This window comes from Orycteropus afer, unplaced genomic scaffold, assembly GCF_000298275.1.
Source record: "Orycteropus afer afer isolate SDZICR_OR568_19922 unplaced genomic scaffold, OryAfe1.0 scaffold00047, whole genome shotgun sequence".
Lineage (NCBI taxonomy): Eukaryota > Metazoa > Chordata > Mammalia > Tubulidentata > Orycteropodidae > Orycteropus > Orycteropus afer.
The window spans coordinates 8,530,939-8,556,789 of record NW_006921634.1 but is presented as its reverse complement, the minus strand read 5'-3'; the positions used below and the strand labels follow the sequence as shown (position 1 = coordinate 8,556,789).

Genomic DNA, 25,851 nt, shown 5'->3' with positions numbered 1-25,851 from the left:
ATATATATATATGGTGTAGTCCCTCCCCTCCCCGCAGGAATTGACTCATGTGATTGTGGGCACTGGCAAGTCCAAAATATATAGGTCAGGCTACAGGCTGGAGATTCTGAAAGTGTTGTATCCCAAGATTGGCAGATTGTGCAGTGGGGGAAGAAGGGGTGAGAAAAATACTGGCAGTATATCTATTTATAGTCAGAAGGGAATACTCCTTCGGTAAATACCTATTTTTGCTCTTGAAGTGTTTGACTGATTAGATAAGGTCCATCCACATTATGGAGGGTACTCTATTTGCTTAAAGACAATGATTTAATCACATGTAACTACTCCATAACAGCATCTTGACCAGTGTTTGACCACACAGCTGAGCACCACAGCCTAACCAAGTTGACACATAAACTTTACCATCACAGGCATGGGAGAAGCTCTTATGGTTTTTAGATTTTCTAGCAACTTTCTGAGTCCCTGGGTGGTCCAGATGGTTACTGCCCTGTGAAAGGTTAGAGGTTCTAGTCCCCCCAGAGGCATGTTAGAACAAAGACCTGGCAGTCTACTTCCAGAGTATCAGCTGTTGGAAACATTGAGGGCACGGTTCTACTCTAACACTGGGGGTCACTGTGAGTCCACATTGACTGGGTGGCAGCTGGGTAGCAACTTTCTGAGAAACTGATATATTTGAAATATTAATGTAAGTGAGCTCTGGTAGCGTAGTGGCTAAGGCACTTGACTGCTAACTAGAGGCTGGCGGTTCAAACCCACTAGCCACTCCTCGGAAGGAAGGTTGGGCAATTCTACTTCCGTAGTGATACTGCCTCGGAAACCCAAGGAGGGGTCGCTATGAGTCAGGGCTGACTCGACGGCACATAACAACAACAACAGCAATGTAAGTGAATTTACATTATTGTTTGGAAAGATACCAGAGGAGATTTTCTGAAAAACACCTGGTTTATTATGGGATCACTTTACTAAAGTCAATGGGTAGGTGTCCTAAAAATATGACTTAAGAGAAATCACCCCAAAAGCCAAAAGTTGGATGCAATTTATTGGTATGTAAGTTAATTATTTATTTATCCAAGGTTTTATTAGGTCTTAAATTGAAGTCTAAAATTTTTTAGACTGCCACATGAATATAAAGTAGGACATTTGCTGACTTTACATGGCCTTAAGTTCGTATTTTTGCTTCAGTAAAGTACTATTTATTTCATTACAAGAAACTCAGTGATGATCTTAAAGTGAGATGTATCAATTATGTATTTAATAGCTTGTTCCCTCCATCCCTATAAGTGGTTCAAATTGGATGAGTTATATTGTAACCCGCTAAGAGGTTAAAATAAGTGATGTGGTAGATATGACTGCAATGTGATGAGACTGGTATTTTAATAAATGTACTGGAGTTATGTATACAATTGTTTTGTTCTATAAATTAGGCCCTGTGTATGGGGAGGCAGAGACAGGGTGGGGGTAATTGATACACACTTGGTTTAATAGCATTTACTAATTCTTGGAGTAGATTTGAATATTTCCTTTGGACTTACCTTTGAGCCAGTATATCAGCTACATAAGTCTCTACCAGTCCTTTTTTGGGGTAAAGTACTTGACTAAAACCATCTTTGACGATTACCACATTTGGTTAAATAACATTGAAAATATTATTGGCTTAGCAAAAATCAAATTTGCCATCAAAGAACTTGGAAATCTCTTTTGAACAATGGTGTCAATGGTTAAGCATGCTGCATTCCAAAAGGAATGCTTTGAAAACAGCCATATCTCACTACCATAGAGTCTGACTCATAGTGACTGTAGATGGCAGAATAGAACTGCCCCATAGTTTCCAGGCTATAAATTTTTATGGAAGCAGACTGCCTCATCTTTATTCCATGGAGTGGCTGGTGGATCCAAACTGCCAACCTTTGGGTTAGCAGACAAATGCATTAACCATTGCATCACCAGAGCTCCTCTAAACAATAGTATATTGAATATATTAGTTCTGGTATGTTAGGGGAAAAACATCACATTTCTGAATCACACTTACTATCTGTATACAAAAGTACCTGACAGGTAACTCCGTTTCTTCTTCTATAGCAATTCTGTTAACTTTTTATGTACTGTATATCTAAAATCAGTTATTTAACCCTAATTTTAGGCTTAAATTAAAAAGCCCTGGTGGCACAATAGTTAAGTGCTTGGCTGCTAACCAAAAGGCTGGTGGTTTGAACCCACCAGTGGATCCATGGGAGAAAAGACCTCGTGATGTACTTTTTAAAGATCACAGCCCAGGAAATCCTGTGGGGCATTTCTTTTCTGTCACATGGGATCACTGTAAGTTGAAATTAACTCGGTGGCAGCAAACAACACTATCTAATAGTTATTACTTAACCCTAATTTTAGGCTTAAGTTACTAAATAACAGAAAATCAGTTTACATCTTTTATTTCTTTGGTAGAGCTTCATGTACCTCATATGCACAGTCTTTTATTTTAGACATCTGGTTGTATTTTTCTGTATACTTTTTTATTAAATATAGAACATGTTAGATATCCATAATATTTATTAGCAATGATCAGTTTTATAAGTAATTGAATACTAGTACAGTGACATATATAGCACATTTGTCAAAAAGGAACCCATTATGTTATAATTAGATTACACCTATCCTCCCTCACCACATCCCAATCCCCTCAGTCTTGGGATCAGAAAGTAGTTGATGAAGGGCCCTTCAGATTTTAAACTTGTAGGGAGAACAAATACTCCTCTCCTCTGATTTTTTTTTTTTTTTTTTAAAAGCAACAGCAGTTAATGATTTGCTATTTTAGTTTCATTTTGAGAAAAGTATGGCTAATTAAGCTGTCTACTTGTAACTGAGCTAACAGTTTTGCCAAGAAAAAAGATGAAAAGCTAATCACAGGTTTAGCTCCTTTATTGCTTTTTCAAATGAATCAAGATGAATTCGTATTTGGCTAATAAGACTAAGAGTGTATAACAAATACAGGAGATGAGATTTATTTTTCAAATGACTATGATTTAATAAGGTTTTTACAATTCATTGACTTTTCGTTGTTGGCATTTGCTTGACTACCTGCTTCATTTAGCATCACAGACACAAAAATTATTATTCAAGGCATAATTGCCCTTTTTTGTTGTTGTTGTCGTTGTTTGAGAAATTTGTCACTTCACCCTGCTAGAATTCTTAAATTTAGGAAACTTCAAGACAAAATTGTTTTCACCTCTCTCTGTTTTGGATACAGTTCATGTTATTTTCTGCCATTATTTGATAGAGATCTTTCTAAAAAATAAACCTTAAAGACAACATTTATTTCTCCAGTCTGCAAGCAAATGATTGATGAAATTCCATTTCACAGGCCTGTAACTGCTACAGTCTTACATGAAAACGTTCAAATAAATTTTGAAGTTATAGGTAGATGATAGGTAGGATTAAACAAAACCATTTATCTTCTGGGGTCTGTAATTCTTCCTTGGATTTGTTCCCCAATATTGTATAAAATTAAAACAGACAATAAACCCGTGTCCTGAGATAGAAAGGGGATAGATATACTTTTTGTTAGAGATTTGCTGCCAGTGTACTGCATTTGAATATAGCCCAGGGTGGTTGGATGCTCCTTGAAAAGATAAGTAGGCTATCTGCACATTTGCCTTGGATATTTATTTTAGTGCATTGCTGATTGACATTTTTGTGTTATGTCCTGAAACAAACATATACTGCTGAAAATGTAAAAGAAAATCTGAGTTGTTTATATTTCAGCAGATAAAGACCAGAGTTGCCAGAATTGCCCAAGTCCAGATTCAGCAACCTGCGAGTTTAGGGTTAACAGATATCAAGGGTATAGAAATTATCATGGTCAGACTGCATGTGAAAAGGAGATTTAGGGAAAAATTATTTCAGAGAAGTAGTAAAGTGATTTTGAACAGCAAAGAAAATAATGCAATAATGTCTTAGAAATATGTTTGAATCTTAATTTCTAAAATTATAAAGGATCTGCTTGCGTACATGGATGAAAATGCTTCAAAAATATGTCTTCATTTTGTTTGTGGTGTTCAATTTGCAGTTTCCTACAGCTTTTGAATTCAACGAGTATTTTCTCATAACCATTTTGGACCACCTATACAGCTGTTTATTTGGAACATTCCTATGTAACAGTGAACAGCAGAGAGGAAAAGAGGTAAAAGATGAACCATGACACCCCCATCCTCCATCCCCATTATGGACATTTATACAAGTGTTTGTGTGGATGTTTTTAATTTACTTGGTTGTAAAACATAGCAGTGGGATTGCTGAGTCATATGGTAAATCTATGCTTACAACTTTTTGAGGAACTGCCGATTTTTTCCCAGTAGCCTCTGATTTTAATTAAGTGGAACTATCACTGACTGCTAACCAGAAGGTTGGTGGTTCAAACCCACCAACCACTCTGCAGAAGGAAGACTGGGCAGTCTGCTTCCATAAAGATTTACCATTTCAGAAACCCAAAGGGGGTTGCTGTGACTTGCAATTGAGTCTATGGCAGTGGGTTTTTTTTTTTTTTTTTTTTTTTTGGGGGGGGTTATCATCGAAGTCTCCAAGTTCCTTCCCTCTAAAGAGATTTTTTAATGACCACAAAATACCTCTATAAATTTCATGTATAATACTAGGTTTCTAAAGTATAAACAGCTTATGTGGTAGAGAATCTGTTTTTCCTTCTTACAGAATCTTCTTAAAAGGACTGTGTCATTGTGGTCTTATATAAATAGCCAGCAAGAAGACTTCACAAATCCTCTCTATGGGAGTTATTCCAATCATGTCCTTTATCCAGTAGCCAGCATGCGCCACCTAGAGCTCTGGGTGGGATATTACATAAGGTGGAACCCACGGATGAAACCACAGGTATATTCTGCAGCATACAGTGGGAGTTTTGATCTATGCATCTTTATTAGGTTTCCTCATTACAGCATCTGAGAAATTAATGCTTTTCAAAACTTTCATTTCTACTCATTCATAGTTATAATAGAAAAATTATTACTATAGGAGTAATCTGTATACTTGCTTCTAAGAACTTTCCTGACTGCTTGTACAATCTTGGACAAATCACTTCATTTGGTCCTTTCTTCCTCCTTCTGGGTAACTTGTAGGGCTCTTGTTGTTTTACTATATTAGAAAAAACAGCTTTAGGAAAATGAAAAGCCTAACAATTCTGGCCCATTTTGAAATATGTTATGGAATATTTACTAGTTAGAATTGTTTTAAAGACTAAAAAAATCTACAACTGAATGATAAGGCATCTTTGGCTGTTGGCTTTTAAATTATCTTGTTGCTCAATTATTATATTTGGAAAAGTGCCAATTTCAGAAGCATCTTGTATAGTGGGTATTCTTTGGAAATACCCAGGGGTGTTGGGAAAGCGAGTGAAATATTAGTGATTTCAGTAGAGCCTGTAACTCACTGAATTTAACTTCCATTGATATGTGATTGGTTACAGCTGAAAACACACACATTACAAAATTTGGAGCATTTAGAAAATGAAATACATACCCAATTTATTTGACTTTGGGTTTATGATTGTCTGGTTTAATGATTTTCTGGTGTTTTGTAGGAGCCCATTCACAACAGATATAAAGAACTTCTTGCTAAACGAGCAGAGCTTCAGAAAAAAGTAGAGGAACTACAGAGAGAGATTTCCAATCGATCAACCTCATCCTCAGAGAGAGCCAGTTCTCCTGCACAGTGTGTCCCTCCTGTCCAAACTGTTGTGTGAATGGACAATTTGATTGGGGTTGTCATCACCACAAACTCTTGACTACAATGGCAGCTTTATGAGTAGAAGTCTTCTGATTTTGGAACCCATTTATGAGAGAAAGTTCAGCCATTTTATTTATTTTTAAATTTCCCTAGGATGAGTTTAGAATTGTAGCAGCGAAGGTGGCTTCAGTGAAATAACCCCATACATAATTACATGATTAAGACACTAATCTTATAAGGTACCCAAAGAATAGTAAAATGCTTAAATCCTGGATCTGCAGTAGGAACGATTTCTGATTTTAAGAGGAAAGCACAGTCTTAAGAGATTTTTGGCATCTGGTGAAATACGCAAATCACTTCAGGAACAGAGGGAGTAGCATTGCAGTGTTCAATCCTACATTGAGATCCTGTGGCATTATTTATATTGACCCTGAAGTCACGATGGGTCAAAGTCACATGATAACCCCTCCTCCATCATGGGTTTACTTTATTTAGTAACTGATTTACTTTGATCATTTTTCACCACCCACTGTTTTTCATATACTGAAAGCAGTCTTCAGGATATATGGTGTAGTGGTAGTTGACAATTACTCTTGTCATTTATATACTTATTTAAGCTGTATTAGATAGCTATTCCAAAATGATGCCTTACAGAAGTGCTTGGGGGTGGGTGGGGGAAGGTGGTAGCTGTCCAGTTCAAAGAATTCCACATTCATGGGATTAGCTTCCACTTGTTCACTTACCAAAAACATCATAAAAGGTTTTAAAAACTCATTATCTACCCCATTTCATTTTACTTACAATTTTGAACATAAAGGGACTGGTAAATTTTGAGGCAATATTTAAAAATTTTACTAGGATTATAAGTAGCTTAAATCAGAGAGAGTACTGTGCTCAAACTTTACATGAAATATTTACTACTTTTTTCCTTGTAAATTTTTTAATTCCATTGAATGATTAAATCTACCAAAGAATACAGTGCATGTAACAACATATTACAATTTCAGTGCCAGTAAAGAAAATCTTGCTTCACTGTTCACCTGCTAGTTAAGAGTTCAGCACTATCATTAACACTGATTCCCTAATGTCTATTTTACTCTCTAAGAGCCATATGTAAAGTACTGTAACAAAGGAGCTTCTTGTCCCATGGGTCTTTAATTAAAAGAAATTTTCAACTGACTTTTAAATTTTGTCCAAAGTTTTTTTCCTTAAGTTTGTTTTGAAGAAATGTTTAGTTGGAGATATTTTTGAAGAGGAAAGGGGAAATTCCAGCATCCCACCCCAAACTGGAATGCTCAATTTGAATCTATTTTTTCCCGTAATACCTAAGTCAAACCATACTAAAAAATAATTGGTTCTCCACCATTTGTTAATTCATTGACAGCCAGAACCTCAGCCCTGTTCTTGTTCTTGCAGTGAGGGAAAGTAATTTCTATTATTAGTGCATTCAGTATTAGCAAAATCAGTAACAAAACGATTTGGCTATTACGTGAAAGTTAAGAAGATTTTAACAAGGCACTTAAGTGGCCAGTCTATCAGTATTAAAGCTAAGTTTTCTACTCCAATTATTTCACATATCCATTCACTCTTTTCAATTCCACAACTGTCATCATTTAAGCCTTTATCATCTTGGTCTGATACCACAAAGAGAATTAGATGACCAGAGATGAAGATATTTGGAGATGACAGATAAAAATCAACCCCTGTGATTCAATCTAAGTGCCAATCTGTTACTTCTTGTTTAAATCTTCCACTGGCTCCCCTTTTACCTTCTGAAGTCGCCACGTGGACTGCGTGCACTTGAGTATTTAAGACAATCCATTGGTATGTATATGTGGGGTGGGGTATCAGCACGTTTTTACAAACTTACCTACACAAATAAAACTTTAATATTGTTTAATATTGGTTCTGTTATTATATAACCAGTTAACCAATTTGCTGTTGAGTCAACTCTGACTCATGGTGGTCCCATGTATGTCACAGTAGAGTTGTGCTCCAGTGTTTTCAATGGCTGATTTTTGGCCAGCCTGTCTTTTAGGGTGCCTCTGGGTAGACTCAAACCTCCAGCCTTTCAGTTAGCAGCCAAGTGTGTTAACCATTTGCACTACCCAGGGATCCATTTATATGTATATGTGTATAGCGTAGTGCCTAAGGCACTTGACTGCTAACCAGAAGGCTGGAGGTTCAAACCCAGCCACTCGGAGGAAGGAAGGTTGGGCAATCTACTTCCGTAGTGATACTGCCTCGGAAACCCAAGGAGGGGTCGCTATGAGTCGGGTCTGACTAGAGGGCACATAACAACAACAGTGTAAATAAATGTATAAACATAAAATGTTAACGATATTCGTTATAGAAACTTTTTCCTTTATGATCAGGGACATTTTAAATCATATATGATCAAGTCCAAGCTCCTTCGCCTTCTGTGACCTGGTCTCTCTGGTCTCTACTTAACCCTGTATGCTTATCTGCATACCTCATGCTTTATGTGCCAATACTACTCAGCTAGTCACAGTACCCCCATGTAAACTGCAGATTGCTGCCTCTGATTTTGTTCATTCTGTTCTACCTACATGGAACACTATTCTCCCTTGTGGCAAATTCCTATTCTCTAGAATTTAGGCATCATCTCCTCCTCTAGGAAGTTATGCCTGATTCATCACTCCTCTTTAGCTGTGCCCCCCTACCTGAATACTCTCATAGCACAGTGCACATACTATTACCACTGCATTCACAATATTCAACAATTCAGATGTCTACCACCAAACTGTAAGCAGACCTTTCTTAACTAAGTTTGGCATCCACACTGTCATCTTACACATAGAAGATACAGGTGTTTCTCATTATTTGCATATTTTCAAATTTGGATGTTACACTAAAAATACTCCTGATGTTTTTACACAGTCATTTGCAGACATGTGCAGAGTCGTAAAAAAAAAGTCCCAACCTATGTCAAGTCAAACAAGACTGTTTCCATATTCTCTAATTCAGTATTCACAAGGACTTTATAGAAGATGACTACTATAAAAAACAGAATCAAATTGCACATGTGTTTGAAATACATCGTACTAAAATTCTGCTACAGCAGAAATGAAGTTTTTATTTTTTTTCAGTTCTCACCTCAGGATATCAAAAATGGAATGCAAGTTAGGTTTGAATCCTAGCTGAGGGATGGGGGTACGTTTTGTCACTATTTAACCACTGTTCTCCTAGTGAGGACTTGTGTCCATTACCATTCAAGTGACTGTTACACAATTTAAAGACCTGACATTCAGACAAAGAGAACATACAAAAGTTTAATAGCTGAAATTGTGATCGAGACACAAGAAGTATTTACATCACCAGAGCAGAAATTCTCACCTTCTTCGGGTCTATGGACTATGTTGTGAATTCGTTAAAGCTATAGACCTGCTCATCAGAAAACTGCAAGCAAGAGTTTCATTCAACTTTAGAAGACTCACAAATACCCGAAAAGTCAATTTATAAACAACAGATTAAGAACCTCAACTGTAGAAAATTAATTTAAAAATAGGCCTGACAAGCCTAGTGCCCAGGCAGCCACTATAATTCATGCTGGCTGTCTACAGATAAAATCCTAGTATTCCATGTTCTTCAGTCAACTCCAGAGGTGGCATAAAAAGTAATTCCTTTAATAATACATGGTTAATATGTTCATTAAGACTATTAGCGTCTTATCACATGCCATGAGAGAATTCAACCTTGTTGGGCTTAGTTTCTACACAAGCATGAGACTGGGAAATAAATTATGTGCTAAATACCAATATATTCTTATTGTTCCTCACAATGTTAATGTCCTATTTAGAAATGGATTTTTTTGAGAGATTACAATAAATAATGCCTTATTAACAGGCTGTTAAGGAAAGTTTCAGTGTTTCCTCAAAAGATGCTGCTTTATTGATTGATTTCAGTGGCAAATTTATAAAAAGTAAACATATCTTAATCTATCCAGAATTATGATTTACATTATTAACAATATTACAGCATGTGTACAGTAAGTATTGCACTCATACTGTACACTAATAAAAACAAATATACAAGGGGATCCCTAAGTTTCAGGATTAAAAACCATAATGCCTTGATTGAACAGCATGATTACAACAGTTTTAAAAACAGCAAATGGATACATTTTATAACACCCTCTTTTCTCATTCTCACTTTATTCCAAAATTTCATCTGCCTCATTACTTGTTTATTTATGGTTTAAAATAAGTTATTTTTACTTAGCCTCTGCAAAGATACCAATGGAGGAGTTGAAAGGAATCCTCTTAAATATGCTATAAATATTTAATTATAGAAAACCTGCATCAATAGTCAAAGTACATTTAATGGTTTCACTGGAAAGGGGAAATGAGTACTTCACTCTAGAAGATGTAAAAGATTTTTCAAGCAAATGCTACCTATGAGATAGCTTCATATTTTGACAATTTAAACCTAATTTTATTTAGATAAAGAACTACTTAAAAAATCACACCCACAAGTAAAAAACTGGTAATCTGTTTACAAAGTGCAATGTATCAGTACAGCAAATCCATCTCAAACAAATAAGATTATTTGTGGCTTCTTGTCCTTTAAAAAAAACCCTGGTTTCCATTTAAATGGTTTAACATTTAGCCAGCTGAATAACCAAGGTGCCTAAGGAATGAAGCTTCTGTCCCTTATCAACTGCTATCAATTAATTCCAACAGAAGACAGTGTGAGACCTGGTAAGTAAACTGTCAACATCTGATCGATGAAGTACAAATTATCTGAATAAAATTTATGACCTGGTACCAGTCAGTAATCCCACGACAAACTATTACTTTGTAATGAACTCTGTATGGTTTGCATGTCCTTCAATAACTGAAGATTCTTCCTGCTTTTTTCCCCAGGTCTCAGTTTGGCAAAGTCCTTCTTATTTGTGGTCCCTGTAGTTCCAGAACGACTGCTGCTGTTTCCTTCTTCATCAAGAGACTTTTTGGTGGCTCTTAATTCCTTCCTCTGCTTCTCTATCTTCTGTTTCTCCAGCTACACAAATAACCCAAGCAGGGAAAAAAGAAATGAAACTAACAAAAACATTCTGTTCTGGTAACCAATACTTACAACTCTCATAAAAATCAAATAATCCATTATAGGATACTTTTATTTAAAAAAAAAAAAAAACAACTTTATAATAAATCCTCTCTCCCCATCCATATTATTTCTAGCAGCAAGTAGCTCTGATGATTTCAACTTCAAAAACATACCTCAAATCTGTCCCAGCTCCCCTGTCACCTCCTAGTCCAAATGATTACTATCTTGGACAGAGATTAGCAGATCTTGCAGCCTAAATCTGTCCCGTCCATTTCCCCCAACCCTAAGTAGTCTTTTAAAAATATAAGTCATTATGTTACTCCCTGGATAACTTCCCACTGCGCTTAATAAATACTTGTCTCACTGACTTAGTAATAATATATAATATGTAAACATACAGATTATATATGTAATACTATAATATATATGTAATTATATAATATGTAAAATAGAACTAAAGATTTTTCCCACATAATTATGTGACTTATCGGGCATGTTTAGGTGCTTTTAAAAAGACCTGGATAAATTTGTTGCTGTAAAATGCCATCAAGTCGATTTTGACTTGCAGCAACCCCTCCTTGGGCTTCCGAGGCAGTATCACTACAGAAGTAGATTGCCCCATCTTCCTTCCGAGGAGTGCCCAGTGGGTTTGAACCTCCAGCCTTCTTGTTACCAGTCAAGTGCTTTAGGCACTATGCTACCAGAGCTCCCCAGGTATTAAATTCATGGAATTTAATTAATTTATTTAAATTCATGGAAGTTAAAAGTTTATTTATATGATAAAGAATATTAAATATATTCAGTATTTGAAAGATGTATCTTAGATGAAATCTACTTTAAGTGATTATGACTTTTCTAGTCCACTTAAACATCAATTAACAATTAATAAATTAATGTGTCTTAGACCCTCTTTTTCTCATTTTCACTTCATTCCAAAATTTATTAGTGTCTAATAAACTCTGGAGGGAGTTCTTGTAGTGTAGCACTAGACTGCTAACCAGAAGACTGGTGGTTCAAACCCACCAGCCACTCCTAGGAAGGAGGGTTGGGCAATCTACTTCCGAAGTGATACTGCCTCAGAAACCCAAGGAGGGGTCGTTATGAGTCGGTTCCGACTTGACAGCACATAACAACAACAATAAGCAGCTCTGGTGGCATAATGCCTAAGGCACTTGACTGCTAACCAGAAGGCTGGCGGTTCAAACCCACTAGCCACTCCATGGAAGGAAGGTTGGGCAATCTACTTCCATAGTGATACTGCCTCGGAAACCCAAGGAGGGGTCACTATGAGTTGGGTCCGACTCAATGGCAGTGGGTTTTTAATGAGAAATAACCCGTGTGGCTCTCTGTCTATGATACACTTATAAAGTCATCCAATTAATATGTTTCAGAGAAATTTTTTCCCCCAATCTGTAAAAGTCTGAGTGAAAAAAAAAAACAAACAACTGAGTTACCTGGGCTTGGTATTTTCGAACTTTAGTTATTTGGTTGGCTTTTGCTTCCATCCTTCCAACTAATGTCTCCAGTTCGCACTCTAACTCTTCTTTTAGTTCAATGGTTGGAGACTCCTGGATAAGTTTTGCTAGCTGCTGGTGATCACTATTTACAAAGCAAAAGTGGGGCTTAATTAAGCTTCCTTCATTTCATGGTTAGGTCCACTATATCTCACTCACCATAGGGCCACTGCTTTGTGCACTGAATAATGGCTTAAGTTTTAGCAAAATACAGAAACAATTATCAGTTATCAATTTTAATGATCAATTATAGTTTACAATTTCAAGACATGGGAGGCAAATGTAGGAGTATTTTTAATTTCAAAATCCCCCATAAGATATTACATATATAGAAAGGAAAGCCTAGAGAAGGATGTTGTTCACTCATATGCTAACTTATCAGTGAAGTTTAGCTAAACTCAATGCAAAGGCAGTCCTAGGTTACAAAAGAGTTCTATTCCTTACCTGTGCTGTTAAGATTATCAGTCAGAACAGATGCATACAGTTCTTATGTAGCCCCACTTTAGTGCACGAAAAGGCTAGATTTAAAAGCTGCATGAAAAGGCTAGATTTAAAAGCTGCATGTGCAGCAAGTGAAGGTGACGGTGGAGATGAATTTGCTGCAAGTAGAGGTTGGGTCACTCATTTCAAGGCAGGGCTTCAAATTAGTTCTTCCCAGTCAGTCACGGCCAAGGAAGCTCAAAGATGGTGGCTGATTACGGCATTTTGTACGTGGCTCTCCACAGCACCGCCAATAATCCAATCAGACTCCTGAAAGGCATCAATATGCCTCTTCCACCCCTCCCATTCCAGGGTTTTGACTTGCATGACTAATCATCCAAAGTGTAAAAATTCAGGTGTATTCCTTTTTCTCTTTGTTGGCCACGACAACCAATTCAAAGCCAGGTATTAAATGGCAAGCAGGAGCTGTCCCTAAATTTGATGTTTGTAACCCAGAGGCTGACAATATACCAAGCTCCCAGATAATACTTTAATTTAAATTATGGCATTCAAAACATTTAACATTGGAAAATTTTCTAATGTTTCTGCCAAAATCAGTGGTCTTTGTTAAGAGTCCCAGTAACTTCCTTACTGTCTGATGCAAATACTGTGTTCAACAAGTATTTGCTTAAGAGTAGGATTTAAAACTGTACCAGGAAATTCAAAACAAGGGTCTAGAACTAAACGTGATTAAAAAACAAAACACAAAACTACTCACAAGCTCATTTGCCCAAATTCATCCTGTAAAGTCTGTAAGACTTCTGACAACTCTTCATTAATGGTACTGGAGGATGGTGTTACTGGCAACTTCTTACTTTTACTACATCTTGAAGATACTTGCTTTGCCAAAGGAACACTGTTGACTACTCGATCATTGCACAAGGCTTTACTATGTTGCTTCATTAGATGCAAGACATGCTGAACATTGGCTACCACAGCATGGCTAGGACTGGTAGACTAAAGAGAGAAAAATGATCAAAATAAGAAGTTAGTGAAGCCACATCCTGTTTTTCCCCTAACCTGGGTAAAAAGAATCCCCTCAAAAGCCTACGACATAAACCTCCTAGTCAACCAAGTTCCAGTGACTGGACTTCCCAAATATCTTGAATCCTCTTACCCTCTACCCGAGTGTTACTCACTTGGTTTACACATCTTTCTCTATTGGCTATGAGAACAACTACTCAACTGGTCTTGCTCCCAGTCTGTTCCATCTCTAAATATTAGAGTGCTTTCAGTTATCTTCCTAAATATGATTCTGATCATACTGTTCTATTTGAAATCCTCTGCAATAAACCAACTGACTATAATATCCAAACTCCTTACGATGGGGAAAAAAAAAAAAAGGCCCTACATCATTGAATTGTACCCTCCATCAGAGTTGGACCCTACACTCCCTGGCCTGATTTGTTTTCTTTTGTATGGCCACTTCTATACCATTCTTTAAACTCCAGTTCAGATATATCTAAAGGCTTCCTTAAAATTTCTGAGCAATTAATTACTTCATTCTCAGTTCACCTATACCACTTCCTACATATCTCTATCATAGCATTTATCAACATGTATTATATGTGGATATCTATTTCACCATAAAACTGTACTTCCAGATGGTAGGGGCCATTATAGCATTTGTTTTTATATCCTTGAATAGTTGGAAGCACTAATAAGTACATGTATATCGTATAAGGAATATAAAGAGGAAACACCTGGTAGCTTTCTCAAAACTATATATATATATTTTTGTTTTGAACACTAAAAATGCCAAATGAGCTAGACCAGTTTTACAGACAGGTGGCTGGGCTAACTTGGTTCTAATAAAGATCACCTACACAACTTGTTGGAGCTCTGGTAGCATAGTGCCTAAGGCACTTGACTGGTAACCAGAAGGCTGGGGTTCAAACCCACCAATCACTCCTTGGAAGGAAGATTGGGCAATCTACTTCCGTAGTGACACTGCCTCAGAAACCCAAGGAGGGGTTGCTATAAGTCGGGTCCAACTCCACGGCACATAACAACAACAGACAGCTTGTTTAAAATGCAGATTCCTAGCCAGCACTCCGAACTAAATCAGTGTGTGATCTGGGTTTAGAAATGTGTATTTTTAAGTCCACCAGTTGATTTGGTCAGGTTTAGAAATCACTATGCTAAGTGACACAGATGTACTTCTTATCCTAGTTTCTCGTTAGGTAGCAAACTGAGCCCAGAAATACATGAAAAGAATTACACTGCACATCAACGTGGGATATACTCCAGGAATGCAAGGCTAATTCAATATATGAAAATCAATTCAAGTAATCTAGCACATCAACACAGTAAGGAAGACAATTTACATAACTGTATCATTTGATAAAAAGCATTTGACAAAATCCAACACCCCTGCAGGGTATCAACTTTCAGCCAAGTTAGGAAAAGAAGGAAACTTCAAGTTGATAAACAGGATCTACCAAAAACCTATAGCTAACTTCATATATAATAATGAAAAATCACTGATTCCCCCTAAAAATCAGAAAAAAGGTGAAGATCTTTGCTCTTCCCACTCTTGACATAGTACTGGAAATTTTAGCAGTGCAGTAAGGCAAGAAAGGAAATAAAAAGCAAACAAAATGGAAAGGAAGAAATAAAACTGTCTCTATTTGCAGATGACATGATTCTCTACATAGAAAATATCAAGTAATCAAAAATAACAATTCCTAAGACTGGTATAGTGAAATCACTAAGGTTGCAAAATACTAGATCAACATACAAAAACCAACTCTATTTTTATATACCAGCAATGATTATGTATACACCCAAATTAAAAATTCTACCTTTACAATCACTCAAAAATAAACATATGTATGTATCTAATAAAACAGGTACAGGATTTGTATGCTGAAAATTATAAAATACTAATAAAAAGAAAAACATCTAAATAAGAAACAACATACAGTGGTCCTGGGCAATTCAACACAGCTGCTAATTTTCCCTAAGATGATCTATAGTCTTAATGCAATTCCTATCCAAACTCCAGCAAGCTTTTTTTGTAGGTATAGACATGTTTATTATGAAATACATATGGAAAGGCAAAGGAACTAGAATAGCTAAATTTTTTTTCCAAAGAATAAAAAAGAGGGAATAATCACTCTACCTGATGTTAAGACTTACTATATAGCTACCATAATCCAGCAATTGTGATACTGGCAAAGAGACAGACATACAGAACAATGGCACAGAATGAAAAATGTACGTAACCTGATAAGCCTCATATTGTATTCAGAAATTATTTCAAATAGATCATAAAATGTAAAACTTTTGGATCAAAACATGGGAGAAAATCTTCAGGACCTAGGTCTAGGCAAAGAGTTCTTAAATGTGTCATGATCCATAAAGGCCTCCTCATTCCCCCCAAAAACCAATAAATTGGATTTCATTAAAAATAAAAAGCTACAATTCCATGGAAGACTGTATTAAGATAAAAAACAAACAAACAAACAAAACACACACTCAAGCTACAGATTGGGAGAAAACTGAATCTAGAATATATAAAGAACTCTCAAAACTCAATAGTTTAAAAAAAAAATAAATTTAAAGAGCAAGAGACATACACAAATATTTCACCTAAGATGATATATGGATGACGATGAGGAAATGATTTCTCAAACTTTGCAGTGGGAATGTAAAATGGTATAGCCAGTCTAGAAAATAGTTTGGCAGTTTCTTTAAAAATTAAACATATACTTACCATACAATCTAGGAATTGCACTCCTGGACATTCACACACACACACACACACATACACACCCAAAGAAGACCTATGTACACACAAAAACCTGTACACATGTTCATATCAGTTTTATTTGTAAAAGACAAAATTTTGAAACAGCTTAAATGTCCTTCAGGAGTGAAGGTTAAAATAAATGGTATATCCCTACTATGGACTACTTCTCAACAACAGAAAGAGACATGGATATTCATACTTGATGGATCTCAAGGATATTATGCTGAGTCAAAGATTCAACCTCAAAAGGTCATTTACTGACTGACTTCATTTATATACTATTCTTGAAAATAAAATTATAGAGATGGTGTGGTGGTGGCTACACAAATCTATGTATTTATTATGATATTGTACCATAGTTATATAAAATGTTACTACTGACGAAAACTGAGTAAAGGCTACATGGGACCTTTCTGTACTATTTTGCAACTTCCTGTGAATCTATAAGCATTTTAAAATTAAAATGTTAACCTTTAAAACAATTAAAAGGTAATTCAAATCCAACTATGATTATATAGTTTATATATACACTCTCTCCCCCAAGTAATCCTATTATCAATACAACCTTGATTAACAAGAAGCAAACTCATCTGTCCCTTTAACTTTAAATGATACACATAATGATGTTTAAGTGAGAAAATATGCATTTAATAAAGGGAATCATTATTTTACTCATGACTTGAAATATGGATCCATTATATTATTTTCCTGCATGTATATTTCAATTAAAAAATGTAGTTTTCAAAATTTTATTTTTCTGATTACATTGATGTAAATTTATGACTACTGAATCTAGTAATAAAAACAAACTTGTATTTTGTATCTTTATTTCGTTTTTCTAGTAATTTTATGGCCTTTTTCAAACTGGTGCATACAGGTCTCTAACAAAGTGAAATTAAAGATAAAAACTGGTTCTTCATGACAGATAGCCTGAGGAACGCTCAAGTTGATGACTGCACATTCTTAGCTGTCTGAATAATCTTCAGCAAAAAATACAAAGGAATAACAAACAGCTTCAAAAGGAGAGCTCAGGTTGAAAAGCCCTGTTCAATTTCTGTATCAATGACTTCAATGAGAATTACCAAAGATAAGCAATCAAATGTAGAGATAACAAAAATATAACTGAAGTGTAAACTAGGTTGTAATGTGGGATGAGGTGAATCTATAAAAAAAACTCATTAAATAAAAAATTCTGTACTAAGGATGAATAAAAAATCAACTCCACAAGTGTAGGACTTAAAAGAGGCTGACAGAAATACTAAAGGAAAAAAATCTGTTAATTCAGTTGACTCAAGAATCATTTAAGTATGATGATGATGTGGCTGCCCACTAGCTTGAATGTGATGCCAGGCTGAGTTAACAGATTTTAATCTGTGGTAGTCAGACCATGCTTAGAGGCTACATTAAGTTTAGGAAGGAAGAGAGTGATGAGCTGGATGAGGTGGCAAAGAACCTGAAAAATCGCATCTTATAATGGCTGAGGAAAGAGATACTTATAACCTAGAACAAAATGAGATAAAAAAAAAAATTATCTTTGAAAGTTTTAAAATACTCTTTTAAAAGTCAAGGGTTCATTTGGTCTATGTGTATCATGGAAGGTAGAAATAAAACCAATCAAGGCAACTGGCCAGGCCTTGAGAACCAATGGAAACTCTGTTTCCATCTAAAGTAGAAAATTCTATGGTGAAGCTAAATAATGAGTTTGGTAAAAGCAAAGATAAAACAAGTAACACACAGGTCAAAACCAAAAAACCCACTGCCATCGAGTCGATTTTGACTTGTAGCGACTCCTGCTGGGTTTCCAAAGCTGTAAATCTTTTTTAAAGTAGACTACCTCATCTTCCTCCTGTGGAGCAGGTGGTGTGTTTACACTGCCAATCTTCTGGTCAGCAGCCAAATGCCTTACCCACTATGCCACCAGAGCTCCTTAATACAGGTTAAAATGTGGTCTGAAATCCAACAAGACACAGCATGGAGGGTAAAGGGCAGCATGAAGCTAATAGAAATATATTTATTCTCTAAGCTTTTACTGAGGGGTTACTATGGGTTCAAAATAAATAAAATTCAAGAAAACATTTATAATCTAAGCTTCTCAAACTCACAAAGCATTCAAGGCATCTATAACAAACAATCAGAAAAACAGTTCACAAAATGTAGCACAAACTAACAGTGTCAAGAACTTACTAGAAATCACATAAGACTTCCTGATATTTGACAAAAATAAGTGTTAAAGACTGTTAACCAAAGACTTAAGTCTCTGTATGGATGTGAGATCTATCATCTGATTAAATGAACATGGCAGATACTAAAAATCCAATTCTGTAACACACTTACTCCTCACTTCTTATCTCATTATATCAGACATTTCACATTTACGACAACAGGATAAATTCTACTTTCTATTTTGAGCACTAATGAGGCTGCAAAGCATCCCCCCTGAGGTGCATCTTCAGGTGGCCTCCAGGAAGCTGGGCCATGCTGCCTTGTGTCCTCCACTCCCTCGTGCCCACAGAGGTGCCCTGTACAGCTGTCATGTGGGGCCAGCCTCCTTTGTGGCCACAGGCAGCATCAAACCAGCAGACGCCTGTTCTGGGTTGCTAGCTTCTATGCAGCCTGAGTCCCTGTAGCTCAAAATTGCTGTAGGGTGTGAAGGGAGGAAAGAAAGACGTATTGGAAAGGATGTTTGGAAGAAATGCAATGTGAGTTTAATGACATCCCAAAGTGAGTCAAACTGGGCCTGAAGCATCTGCCTGTGTGGGGCTGGGTGTGTGTGGCCAAGCTCCCAGCACTCTCTCAGAAAGTCTTGAGTCTTGGCAACTCGCCAGGCCTAGAGGACAGAGCAGATTCCAGCATCCTGAACTCAGATCTTGCAGGGGTAGGAGTGGAGCCCTGGAAGCAGCTTCATGAGGGAAGCCGACTTAGCATAGGAAGAAAGTGAAGTGTTTATGCCATGGGCCCTCCAGTCGCACAGCCCAGCTCTATCCAGTTTTGTCTCCTCCAAGCCTTCTTCTCTGCAGAGAAATAATCCATAACTGGACTCATCACAGTGATGACACATGGAAATCTTAGCTGTTATTATTTCTGTAGGAGTTCTGGTGGCACTGTAGATAAAGCATGGAGTTATTAACCAAAAGGTTGGTGGTTCAAACTCACCAGCTGCTCTATAAGAGAAAGATGAGGCAGTCTGCTTCTGAATAGACTTATAGCCTTGGAAACCCTCTGTGGCAGTTCTACTCTGTCCTATAGGGTAGCTATGAGTTGGAATCAACTTGATGGCAGTGGTCTGGTTGGGTTATTATTTCTATGATGATATTTTCTAAAATTAAAAATAACCAGAAAAACTCATTGCTGTTGAGTCGAATCCGACTCATAGCGACCCCTCCTTTGGTTTCCAAGGCTGTATCATTAAGGAAATAGATTGCCCAATCTTCCTTCTGAGAATGGTTTGTGGGTGTGAACCTCCAGCCTTCTGGTTAACAGTCAAATGCCTTAGGCACTATGCCACCAGAGCTCCCAAACAACAACAAAAAAAATCAGACCAATGGACAGTCTGACAACAGATTAAAAAATGTCTCCATTTTCACATAATGATCTGGCCTTTGAAATCTAGCCATGATGATAAGTGAGAAGAAGATGCATATTATTTATTTCTTTAATCGCCGTCTGCAACCACACCTTCTCAAAAGCAAGGTCTTCTCTTTTGTTCATTGTGTCCCTTCCCGATAGGCTTTATCTGCTCTAAAGTATCCCCTAGTTCCTTCCTTGTATTCCCTTCCCCATAAAATCTTTTCCCATCTCATAATCATTCTTACTATGATCCATATGGGTAAAGGGAACAAGAAAAGTTTCTAATATTTCCTGGCATACAGGCAGATGAATGGATTTAACAGAAGATCTAAATCCTACCAGAAAATCTGATGTTCTACCAACTCACCTTTCCAGCTACAAATGGCATATCACCCAAGCATAATCTATAATGTGGTTGTGCAGCAAAGTAGTTCCTAGAACCTCTCTAAATGAAAAGGAAAGAAAAATAGTTACTTGCATGTTAATAAAAGCTGACAATACACAACTAACCTAAAACTTGGGCTGAGCTACTGCTTGCCTTACATAGATTGTTATTATGGTATTGAGCTCCTAATACTTGTCAACATGTATTCAGTACCAACTAGGAAAGGTTAGGAGCTCTGGTAGCATAGTGCCTGAGGCACTTGACTGCTAACCAGAAGGCTGGTGGTTCAAACCCACCAGCCACTCCTCGGAAGGAAGGCTGGGCAATAATCTACTTCCGTAGTGATACTGCCTTGGAAACCCAAGGAGGGGTCATTATGAGTTGGGGCTGACTTGATGGCACATAACAACAACAACAACAACAACAACAGGAAAGGTTAGGAAAGAAAAAAAACTGGCACCTGTCAAAAAAGCAGTTACACTGTAAGAAACACACACATATTTTATGGGCAAAACTAATTAATACAATGCTGAATAACAACACTAACATTTATGCTGTACTTTATAGATCAAAAATGTTTTCATATGTATTATCCTACTGTAAGAGTAAAATTTAGAAGTAGGTATTGTTTATCTTATGGAAGATTTACTTTCCTAAGATTGTAGTACTACAATTTACAAGTATTTTCACATAAATTATATCAAGTCATAACCAGTGTTCTGACTTACTCAGTTCTGTTTTCATACCTTTTCAGGTGATTTTGACTTCTTTTTTTTAATTCTTCTTGTATTGGTAACACATGAAGATGCTTTATCTTCCAAGATAAGTCTATTTGTTTCTAGACCAGTTTGCAACTAGGACAAACATGAGAAGCTAAAATTAGTGATGCAGAAATAAAAGCTGATTAAAATCTGAGATGTTCCATGTAACTAAATGCAAACCCACTACATCAAGTTGATTTTGACTCACAGCAATCTTACAGGACAGAGTAAAACTGTTCAATAGAGTTTCTAAGGCTGTAAATCTATGGAAGCAGAATGCTTCTCTTTCTCCCATGAACAGCTGGTGGGTTCAAACTGCTGACCTTTTGGTTGGCAGGCCAATGCTTTAACCACAGTGCCATGAGAGCTCCTTGTGCCATGTAAAGACTAGTAAAAAATCAACATTTGCGTCTGACTGTACAACACGTCACAGCTATGTAACTATGTCTTCAACCATTCTGTCAGCATTTGGTAAATATTTCAAATCAATACTGGTCTTTCATTTTATCTTCAACAGCTGTATAATTTCTCCTTTCTTTAGTCTGAAACATTTTAGCTCCATTGTTTATAGTTGCTCCATGAATTGTATCTAATGAGTTACATGCAATGCATCTAACTCCAAACTTCAGTATTCTCACCAATGGCATCTACACCACAGTATCAAGCATAATGCAGCCCCAGAGCAAAACATACTTCTTTCTCTTTTAAAAACTCATACACTTGCTACATGAGAAAGAATTACAAGTTTATGTCCAAGAAAACTAGAAGTGTGCCTGTGCACAAGTTTCTCTACAAGTTTAGTAATTCTACCTTAATTTAAAAATAATTTATCTACATGATAGAAATTTCACAAGTAAGTACAAAAGATTTCAAAAAAGGACTATTTTCCTTAGGCAACTTTCAAGTTTCCTTAAAAGCAAACAAATAAACCCACAGAAAAGATTATCTATCATGTAGTTTTCAAACATGCCTATGTACCAAAAATGTCTGAGATTTATAACAAAAATTCAGATTTCCTCCCCAAACCTCATGATTAGACCTAACTCAGGTTAGGGAAATCTGTACTTTAAAAGTTCCCCAGAAAATTATGATGGAGCAGGAACAAACGTTCAGAACCACTGGATTAGTAAAAGAAATACTGAAATCATAACTAATATTTCCCACAGATTACACTCTGAGGGGACAGATTGAATCTGTTCAGTGACAAAGGAAGCCAAGTAGCTCTATCTTGAGGAATAGCTATCCGTTTCCACCAACTACATAAAATTCAATGAACAAGAAATTACTATTGTGGAAGACCTATGATGCTAATGAGTGTGAACAGCATTAAAAAAGAATAAAATTTTAAATATTTTAACTTCTGGTTTATTTAGTACTTCTCAGTAGTTACCTTATATTTGTATGGTAAAATTTTAACATTTTAAAGTGTTTTCATTGTCTTTTATTACATACACTCTCCCACCATTAACAAGGTAGAAAATGATGACCAAGTTCTAAATGGTTAAATAACTTGCCCAAGACTACACAAATTAGTCAGTAAGTCTTGGAGTCACACATCCCTGGCCATTGTTCTTCCATTACAAAAATGCTTTCCTGATATTTTATTAGCAACAACTGATTTGGTGCCTATTTTTTCTCAGCTGAATGAAAAAGAAAGTGAAAATATCAAAAATTTAAATAAATTCACAAAACAGTGAACTTAATTTTAAATTTCATGTACAATGGAACCAAAAACCATAATATATGTAAAGTGCAACCTATAAGTTTTAATGTAAAAGTGATGAAATGGAAACATAGGAAAGCAACCTACCCTAAATTGCAAATGGGTAGAGAAAGTGAAGGAGCTCTGGTAGCATAGTGACTAAGGCACTTGACTGCTAACCAGAAGGCTGGTGGTTCAAATCCACCAGCCACTCCTTGGAAGGAAGGTTGGTCAATCTACTTCCATAGTGATACTGCCTTCGAAACCCAAGGAGGGGTCGCTACGACTTGGGTCCGACTAGACAGCACATAACAACAACAACAAAGAGAAAGCAAAAAACTCACTGCCGTCAAGCTGATTGCAACTCATAGCGAGCCCTCCTTGGGTTTCTGAGGCTTTATCACTACAGAATTGCCCACTCTTCCTTCTGAGTAATGGCTGGTGTATTTTAACCACCAGCCTTCTGGTTAGCAGGTAAATGCTTTAGGAACTATGCCACCAGAGCTCCTTAGAGAAAGCAAGTAATTTCAAAATTTGTCGGTGTTCAAAAATAAAAGTTACATGGCTATAAAACTCACAAAGCATTTCCTGAGAAGGAAAATAGAGAAGAAAAATATAACAGGTATGAATATGTCAACTCAATGAATTCATAAAAGCACTGGAGGAAATAGACAAGATAATATAACAGAATGCTTATAAACCTGTGATCATATATATGAAATGACCCTAGGACACTGCTAGCATTTGACCACAGACTGAACGGCAGAAGCTCTGCTTCTAATTGTTTTGGAAACAGAACCCGTTTCTTGTATTAATATTATAATGAGACAATAATAATTACTAATAAGAAAAAGACATGAAGTGTTTTATATAACTTAAAGACCTTAGAATGGAGAGAGGAATATGAGGGAGGTATCTGAGCAAATAAATTCAGAGAAGGAAGGGCCTTCAATTCTAAAAAGAAGTATTTTACTGAGTTGTAAGAAAGACTTTTTTTTTTCCTGTAACACTTAATGCTCAATGCCACCATGTTGGTCACTCACTTTTGGTACATTCCCCTTCCCTTCACCCAAATCAGTGTTTGTCTCTACCTGTCTAGCAGTGTTCCCTAACCTTCCCTCCCCTTCCTGGTAACCAACAAAGAAAAGTTTCCTTCCATATATAAACCTTTCCTTGACTTTTTACAATAGTGAACTAATATAGTATTTGTCCTTCTATGACTGACTTATTTCACTCAGCATAATATTCTCGAAGTTCATACACATTATGCAGTGTTTTGCAGATTCTACCTTATTTTTTAGTGTTGTACAGAATTCCACTGTGTGTATGTTCCAGTGTTTGGTTATCCATTCTTCTGTTGATGGGCACTTAGGCTGTTTTCATCTCTCTGCTATTTGTAAACAGTTCTGCAATGAACACAGGTGGGCATATCTTTGTTCTTGTCCTGGCTCTCACTTCTTTAGGATAATAACCTAGTAATGGGATTGCTAGATCAAATGTTATTTCTATTTCCAACATTTTAAGGAAACACCCTACTGATTTTCACAGAGGTTATTAACATTTTACAGTCCCACCAACAGTGTATGATACTCCAAGTCTCTCCGAATCCTCACCAGCATTTGTTATTTTCTGTCTTGTTCAACTGTGCTATTAGTGCTGGGGTGAGATGGTATCTCACTGTTGTTTTGATTTGCATCTCTCTAATGGCTAATGATCATGAACATTTCTTCATGTGTTTGTTGACTGCCTGAACATCTTCTTCAGTGAAGTGTCTATTCATGTCTTCTGCCCATTTTTTAACTGGACTGTTTGTCCTTTTGTTGTTGAGGTGTTGGGAGTTTTCTATAAATTTTAGAGATAAAATGAGGGCCATAAATAAGGGCCCCTAAATTTGCCCTTACTATTTCCTTGAGGAATTTCATAGCTTTAGGTTTCACATTTAAGTCTTTGATCCATCTGGAGTTAGCTTTTGTGTACGGTGTGAGGTACAGATATTGTTTCATTTTTCAGCAAATGGATAACCAGTTTTGCCAGCACCATTCATTAAAGTCCCCATTTAATGGATTTTGGCCCTTTGTCAAAAATCAGCTGACCACAGGCTAATGAATCTATTTCTGGGTTCTTAGTTCTATTCCGCCGGTTTATGTACCTGTTGTCGTACCAATACCAGACTGACTACTGTGACTGTACAGTAGGTTTTGAAATCCAGGAACGTGAGACCTCCTACTTTTTCTTCTTCTTCTTCAATAGTGCTTTGGTTATCTGAGGTCTGTAAGTAAGACTCTTATAGGAATACAAGAGTCTTACTGTTTCTTCTAGAAATGTGGTTCTGCTTTGTACATACATTCTCAAAGTTTCTATGACTCCACAGTGCCTCATCTATTCTACATGGTGTTCACTACATCGGATAAAATCCTAGACTAGAAGAGAGTAGAAATTATTCTTCTGACAAGGTGACTTCTTAGAATTCACCTGAGTCACTAGCTATTGGGGTAGCTTTAACTTCTAACCTGGTGTCTTGAGGTGATCAAGGAAAGGAACCACCTCTACGTAGGTTACTGAATGATGGCTTTTGAACATTTCTGACAGTAACCCATGGTAAGAAGTAAGTTTTACATATTATTTACCTTATTATGTGTTTTGGTGTTGTGTGCCATCAAGTTGATTCTGACTTACAGTGACTCCGAAGGACAGATTGGAACTACCTCATTGGATTTTCTAGCCTGACATTTTTATGAGAGTAGATCACCAAGTCTTTTTTTTCTGCAGAGCTGCTAGTGGGTTCAAATCACCGCCCTTTAGGTGAGCAGCCACCAGGGCTCCTTTATTATGTATACATTCTGTTTTTTTTTTTTTCCCTAAATGCTGATTGAAACCCCACAATTTGAGAAACA

The 25,851-nt window shown here is 36.6% G+C and overlaps 2 protein-coding genes across 2 annotated transcripts in view; one reads left to right on the top strand and one right to left on the bottom strand.

The window, feature by feature from the left end:
- MTMR2 (myotubularin related protein 2) overlaps nucleotides 1–5,743 on the top strand; it is a 114,549-nt gene extending 108,806 nt beyond the window's left edge. Inside the window, exons 13-15 of the mRNA XM_007938072.2 lie at nucleotides 4,061–4,174; nucleotides 4,699–4,875; nucleotides 5,582–5,743. Coding sequence (XP_007936263.1) covers nucleotides 4,061–4,174; nucleotides 4,699–4,875; nucleotides 5,582–5,743 — 453 coding nt within the window. The remainder of the gene's footprint in view (nucleotides 1–4,060; nucleotides 4,175–4,698; nucleotides 4,876–5,581) is intronic.
- A 4,775-nt stretch (nucleotides 5,744–10,518) lies between these two features.
- The window catches only part of CEP57 (centrosomal protein 57), a 47,566-nt gene continuing 32,233 nt past the window's right edge, over nucleotides 10,519–25,851 (bottom strand). Inside the window, exons 6-10 of the mRNA XM_007938075.2 lie at nucleotides 21,241–21,348; nucleotides 20,477–20,554; nucleotides 13,507–13,745; nucleotides 12,249–12,393; nucleotides 10,519–10,749 (exon numbers count right to left, since the gene is read on the bottom strand). Of these exons, the coding sequence (XP_007936266.2) occupies nucleotides 10,519–10,749; nucleotides 12,249–12,393; nucleotides 13,507–13,745; nucleotides 20,477–20,554; nucleotides 21,241–21,348 (801 nt within the window). The remainder of the gene's footprint in view (nucleotides 10,750–12,248; nucleotides 12,394–13,506; nucleotides 13,746–20,476; nucleotides 20,555–21,240; nucleotides 21,349–25,851) is intronic.